The sequence below is a fragment of the Trichinella spiralis genome (assembly GCF_000181795.1).
Source record: "Trichinella spiralis strain ISS 195 chromosome Unknown Scfld2, whole genome shotgun sequence".
Classification (NCBI taxonomy): Eukaryota; Metazoa; Nematoda; class Enoplea; order Trichinellida; family Trichinellidae; genus Trichinella; species Trichinella spiralis.
Genome location: NW_003526941.1, coordinates 8,245,228 through 8,252,127, shown reverse-complemented (window position 1 = coordinate 8,252,127; position 6,900 = coordinate 8,245,228). Strand labels below are relative to the sequence as shown.

The 6,900-nt window shown below is 32.2% G+C and overlaps 2 protein-coding genes across 2 annotated transcripts; both read right to left on the bottom strand.

Annotated features, from left to right (window-relative positions):
* Positions 1–1,635: 1,635 nt before the first annotated feature.
* Tsp_06864 (putative WAP-type 'four-disulfide core') lies at positions 1,636–4,108 on the bottom strand. Its single transcript, XM_003380662.1, has 9 exons — positions 4,060–4,108; positions 3,578–3,739; positions 2,986–3,138; positions 2,751–2,921; positions 2,471–2,623; positions 2,238–2,411; positions 2,030–2,203; positions 1,847–1,972; positions 1,636–1,787 (listed from the first exon to the last, which is right to left on the bottom strand). The coding sequence occupies exons 1-9, from the start codon at positions 4,106–4,108 to the stop codon at positions 1,636–1,638; spliced, it is 1,314 nt and encodes a 437-aa protein (XP_003380710.1).
* A 2,092-nt stretch (positions 4,109–6,200) lies between these two features.
* Tsp_06863 (hypothetical protein) lies at positions 6,201–6,590 on the bottom strand. Its single transcript, XM_003380661.1, has one exon. It carries the CDS (start codon positions 6,588–6,590, stop codon positions 6,201–6,203), a length of 390 nt encoding a protein of 129 aa, XP_003380709.1.
* Positions 6,591–6,900: the final 310 nt, after the last annotated feature.

The window sequence follows — 6,900 nt, the reverse complement described above, 5'->3', positions numbered from 1 at the left end:
ATTGCAAAATACATAAAGTATTGTCCATGTAAATAAATATTGAAGATATACGGTATTCGAGAGCTGGTAGGTTTTAATTTACATAAATCTGTGTATCACTGTCGAACTGTAATGGAATTCCACCCCCTCAGCTTTACCTTGTATTGAAATATGCAATAAGCCAGTTATAGAAGCAATTTATTTCGACACTACTGGATATATCACTGCGAAAGTTTGCATGACATCCGAAAATTACCTCGTTTCATGATTGAAATGAAAAAGGCTGAATTTTGGACGAAAGGTTTTCGTCCCTACAAAAATAACAAAGGCTATACTTCATGAAATTTCAAATTTTTCAAAAATGCTTTTCCAAAAATGATTTCCGCTAATCACAGAAGTACAACTGAGATGTAAAACGATGTCTCCACCGTTTATAATGGAGAGTTTGTCCAGATATTGCCGATTAAGAGGCTTTTAAAATGGGTTTTTAGCGGCGATTAAGGGAAAGAAAATAAAAACTTCATGATAAATAACTGCACCAGAAAAAATGTTTTATCATTTATTATATTACTTTATTATTCAATTTTATTATATATTATTAATTATATTAATTAATTATTATTAATTTATTTAATAATTAAGAAATTTCATTTTCTCTGCAAAACAAAAATATACATTGTAATAACAATTGTTCCTGATTTTTCTTTAATTGTTCAGGTCCTTCTATAACAAAAGTTTTATTTAACCAGTTTATTTGAATAATTGTAGTTCAGAAATAAGGTTCATTTAAAATGGGAATAATTAATTCCAATGAATTACAATCTTCCTTGTTTTCTTCCGAAACTGTGAAATTTGCTAACATGGAGATTTAGCAGATTTCCAAGCTACTCTTTGAAGTATATATTAGTATTCGTAATTCGGTATAAAGAAAGTTCTATCTGAGAGTGACTGACGCGGTTAGTGACTGTTCTATTTGAAGGTTAGTGTGTGTTAGTTTCAAAACTAAGTTTATACGACAAGTTGAAATCCTGGAAACGCAATACAGTAGGTTAAAGAGTGAGCTCAATGATGAACAGTCACGTACCTTTTTGTTGTGATAATGGGAATAGACGGTCTAGTTGGCTGGTGATCATGACTTTCGTGTAGTGAATAAGCGGTAGTGAAGAGAACATTTTGAGTTGTCGAACATGAGTAAGTAAATCATGCAAATAGCATAATCACATAGCCACGAGCGGAATAGCAAACTTCTCATTGCGTAATAGCGTTGTGCACGGTTCATTTCTAAATGTATTCAAATAATTAATCAACCATAACGCATTAATTAAACATAAATTGTTAGTACAAGATCTTAGATGCGCATTCAGGATTTTTTCCCTCTGGTAACAGCTATACTAAACGTCCATATTCCACGAACGTATTAAAGCGTTGATCAACGCGAAAGTCAATGCAAAAAGTTGCATGTTTGACTCACAAGGGAAAAGGAGAAACTTGTAAAAAAAACAGCAATGAGCATTTCTTGAGAAAAATGATTTTTTTTTAAATGAAGCGAGCACTTTCATCTCATGAGTTGAGACAATGATGTATAAAGTTCTCGTTGAAAAATTTATTTTTTGCATTCTGATGTAACATCCCATTTCTGACAGTATTGAAAGACAATTATATTTTTGGAATCAAACAACTCTTTCCTGACGGCGTATCGCAGCATTTTTTTCCCGCACTGCAGTGACTATCCAGATAGCATTCAAAATCTTGAGCAGTGCTTGCAGTGTTAATCATAGTTGGACAAAGACCAGGTCGCTCTGACAAATCTAAAAATAGCCAAAACTTATTGAACATTACTAAAGTACGCTACAGTACATTCATTTACCTTTGTATGGCTTTTTTTGATGAGTTTTGCAACAGAAATTGCGGAAGCAAGAATAATCTGCAGGACAAACACTCTGATTGGCGCACAGAATTGCCGTTTTCTCTCCATCCGGGCAGAGAAATTCATCTGATGAGTAATAGTAATATCAGTGACATTTACGAACTGTTTAGGGATTTTAATTACTTTTCATTTTATTATCATCAGATAGTTCCACTGGTATAATGCAAGTACGGCCTTTGTTGGTTTCGCAACATTTACTCATTTCTGCACAATCATAATCATCATTGCACTTATGAAGCACATCCACATCGTCATGCGGTCCATAAAATGCAGGGCAGTTTCCAGGTTTTTCAGTATCTGAAAAATGAAATGATAAAATTTGAATATGCACGAAATAAATACATCATTTTTGTATTACATTCCATTTCAGCGATGAGACAAACCTTTCCTTCCTTATTATTGCAGCATTTGCTTGTGCCTGGACAATCACTATCTGCTGTACATTTCTGAAGATCGAAATTTTGCTGTTTGGGAATGTAAAGTGGACATGCCCCAGGTTTCATATCTAAAACAGTTGAACATAAAAATAATAATTAAACATGAAAAAAAATATAACTTGGTTACTATCCATGGCTTTGCTTGGCAAAATGCAGTCTTTTCCTTCCTGTGTGTTGCAGCATTTATGTAAATCAGGGCAATCTGTATCGTACAGACATCTGTACACCAGCATTCCCGTTCCAGGAGAGTAATCAGGACAAATTCCAGCTCTTTCAATATCTAAATAGAAATGATTTCTGATAAATTGATTTATTTGATTAGTCCACTCAACATGTTGAACACTTTTCTATATGCTTCGATATACACATTTTGTAAGCTAAAAAATATTTGTTCACAATTTCCTTACTGAAGTTATTAGTATTTTCTGCCAAAAGACACATCTTTCCATTTACAGTATCACAACATTTTCTCCCTTTACCGCACTGGAGATCATCTTGGCATCGGTCGAATGCGTGTGGCAATTTTCTGCTAATCATTGGTGGACAAATGCCGGTGGATTGAACATTTTCTACTTTAACTAAAACAGCACTATAAATGTGCTTCATAATTTGCATTAGTAAATGAAAGAAGTAAATTCATACCCGATTGTAACTGAGGAAGCAGACAGCGCTTGCCGAATGCAGTATCGCAACATTTGTGCATGTCGATGCAATTTTTGTCATTAGTACATTTGTTTATTCGATAAGTTTTATAGAAGCCCGCAAATTTTGGACAAATTCCTATTTTCGTTTCACCTGAATGAATCCAAAGTAATTTACCAAAATTTTGAATCCATCTTCCGATTTAAACTTTCTATGATTTCTGTGTTTCGAAGTATTCTTGCAAAACAATGATACTCAATTAATACAAGCTAGCTTATTATCAAATAATCAGTTTCTGATTAACTTAGCTAAACCTTTTTTATTATTTATTCAAATCAATTGTAAAGAATCATTATTGGGCTTCTTGATTAATCTCTATCAACGTTTGAAATGAACTCAAATTTTGTTATTAAAAAAGTTATATTATTATACGCACAGGCTAAAAATGCCTGTTAGTTAATTTTTCTCATTTTTACTTTTCAATAAAATGCACCACATCTTCCAGTTAAAAGACAGTTTGAATTGAAGATTAACATATGTTATTGTAGTTTATCAAAAATTTAAATTTTAATGAAATACATATGAATTTTACCAATCGACGGTTCTGGTAGTGGAAACAAGCATCCATTGCCCAGAACAGTTTGGCAGCATTTTCGGTCCCCTGAGCAATCATAATCTTTCCAGCAATTATCGATCCTCTGTTCAACTGTGCTCTTCAAAAGAGGTGGACAAATGCCGGGTTTTTCAGAAAATACTAAATTAAGCATACTAAATTAATATTTTTTCCAAGTAAATTATTATGCAAAAACAGAATGCAATTATCCAATTGGCATTTATTTAAAATAAAAATAAGCTGACTAACCAACCAAACAAATAAACAACAATATTCTTATTATAAAAGAAAAGAAAAATCAATTAGAATTTGTTCATACCAAAATTTGATGTGCTGAACAGGATAAAACAAATGATAGCAAAGTGCTTCTCCATAGACGGTCGACAAAATGACCATCAACCCAGCTACAATGTATTTATTACACAAAAGAAAATGGAAAAAGCTAAAAGCTTTTCTTTCACCAAGCGGGTCAAATATTTTACTCAGCGGAAATGCAACCAGTTTATGCATAATGCTTACATTTGAAATCCGCTTTCAGTAATTGTTAACATTATTATAATAACTGTGGAAGTTATTACCGAAAAATGGTGCTTTTATTGGAAAATTGCACAATCATCATGTCCATAATTCTTTTTGTCATCCACAGGCGCATAGCTATAAAAAACTGAAATATTGTTGAAAAAATTTCCATTTTTCAGAGCAACAATGTCATTAAAATCTGTTTGTACAGAAAGTGAAGTAAAAATCAATGAAATTATTCAAAAGTTCAACAAACATGAGTGCTCAAAACAAATTTCGACATGATTTGTCAAAAATAAGATAAAATCGAAATATGCAAAGATGCTTAAAAGTAATGCTTAAAAGAAAATCATTCAATGGCCATAAAGTTCCTTTGAAACACTGCAAAAATATTTTATTATAAAATTAAAAAAGAATAAATAAACTGAGCAAAACTGAGCATGTTAAACAGATTTCGCAAATGACTTTTTCTTTTTTTTGTACTTATCATGATGATAATCATTTTAATGAATAAGCCATTGCTTTTTTTAAATGATAAAAATTGTTACATTTCAGTCAACATGCTCGTCAACACCTGAAACATGGCAAAAATTATAATTTAGAAAAAAAACTGTTGTCCAAATTTAACCGGAAAAATGCTTTCAAACGAGGAAATATCATTTAAATAAAAGCTGTCGTCGCACTTACACAGCCGACACAGTTTCCTCACTGTGCCGCCCTATTTATTTCATGTTCAGTCAACAACGACCGCTTTAAACAGTGAAATAATGTTCTGCTTTTTCGTTTTTTGTTGGCTGTTTTGCTCTATAAATAAAATTTCTGTAAGCATTCAATTAACGCAATGGATTTTTATTTTGATACAAGCTTGAATCGAGATCACGTTCACCCTGAGAATAAAAATGAGATCATCATAATCAATTAATAAAGGCTAAAATTCAACTAGCAAGTAGTGAAGCAAAATATAGCGAGCAAGCAAGCTGCTGCATTAAATTTTTTTCCATAAAAAGGAAATTATACAATAGTACAATAATAATGATGTATTCGACATTATAATGTCCAAAGTATTGAACTGTTCTCACCATTTTTCACCAACATCCTGCAATTATTATTATTCACAAGCTGCGCATGATGAGACCGAAATTTTCATTGAAATATTCATGAGCTTTGTAAGCAATTTCACCTATTTTTGTTTGACGTATTTCGTTCTTGCATGACGCTATCTGTTTGGCCTTGTCATCCGTGGCATTAGTCCCAGTGGTATGTATCATCAGAATTCTTCCATTGCCACTGTCATTTCAACTGAAACTCACTTACCACACTCACATGGAAATCATTCGACGCTGAAAAAGCTGCAGCAATTGAATAATAATAATAATAATGATGATGATGATGATAAGCAAACTCTGAAACAATAATCAGTGCAACGTTACGGCATGAAGTTTGTAAAGTTCAGTTAGTTCACGTAAGTTCAATTCAAATTTGCTTTCATATTTGTTTTAATTAATTATTATTCACTTGATCACATATTACTTCTGTTGTTTGCTCTTTAGCTTGTTAAAATGCTGCTAAATAAATAAGTTGCTAGAAATTTACATAATAGTAGATAACACTGATAGTATTACTCATTGTGCTGAAAGTCGACAATGTTCTTCCCTAGTTGAAGTACTAAAACAAATATAACATTATCGGCTGAAGCAGTAGACCAAAACAGAGCATGCAGAACTTAAATTGAATAACTTGCTGAAATACTTTTCTAGCTAGCTGTTCAAAATTGGAACATTATTTAGCCACGTGGAAAAAACTGAACCGCATTCATTCATTCACTCTTTTACCTGTTCATGAATAATAATAATAATAAGGGGTTTTTCTTTTTTTAATTTGAAAATCCTAAAGTAAACAAAATTTTACACTTTTTCAGACTTTACAATGCCAAACTTTGAACCAAGATACATGGAAATTTCATGCAATTTTTGATGCAGTGGAAGAGGTGTAGTTATTAAAACAAAATGAATCAAATGACTTGCAAATCATAAAAGATGCAAATACAACTTGTAGGTTTGTGCTTCTTCTACGATGAAAGATGTTAGCACATCTTGCAGTGGTAATTGAGAAAAATCATAATAACCGCAAAGGCACCGACACAAAGTGGAATGATGACAAGCAGAAAAAGATGCTTATTCGGTTTTTGGATGGTATCGAAATCTAGATCGTCCAGTCCATCTGCGTGAGAGCCACCATTTTCACCATGTTCATTGGTGTGGTGATGGAAAATTTCCCTTTCACACAAAAGCTCAAATTTCGAAATAAAGCGACGCATGAAATGCAAAAAGCTTTGGCAGTCAAAGCCACCGCATTTGCAAGCATCTTCCCAGGTGGTAACATTCTGGAAACACTTGTCCACCGTTCTGTACACATCTTCGTGACAACTGCTGCTGGTCGCTTCTTCTGAAACAATATATATTTTCTCAAACATTTCTACACTTTTTTTATTCAAATTTAATTTTAAAAAATGAAATTACAATATCACGGTTAGAAAAATGTACGTTTCAAAAAATGAGACAAAACAAAGCTAATTGGCTAATGGTAGAAGCATTTGATGCAAATATCTTTTGTATTCAATGGATCATTGCCATTGTCATTGTCAAAAATTAATTGAACAATCAATTTCAACAAGAAAATAAATAAACAAAAACCACAAGACAAAAATCAATCAAATTTGTATAACTTTTGTAAATAGAAATTTTCAAAGCATCGTAAATTATGTTTGGAAATTTGAAATTTGA

Excerpts from the sequence above, each read along its gene's own strand:
- Tsp_06864 (XM_003380662.1), bottom strand. The coding sequence starts at position 4,108 with ATGCATAAACTGGTTGCATTTCCGCTGAGTAAAATATTTGACCCGCTT. Across the intron at positions 3,740-4,059 it reads TAAAATATTTGACCCGCTTG|TATTTTCTGAAAAACCCGGC; the intron begins GTGAAAGAAAAG and ends TGCTTAATTTAG. Across the intron at positions 2,412-2,470 it reads GCCAAGCAAAGCCATGGATA|ATATGAAACCTGGGGCATGT; the intron begins GTAACCAAGTTA and ends CAACTGTTTTAG.
- Tsp_06863 (XM_003380661.1), bottom strand. The coding sequence starts at position 6,590 with ATGTTTGAGAAAATATATATTGTTTCAGAAGAAGCGACCAGCAGCAGT.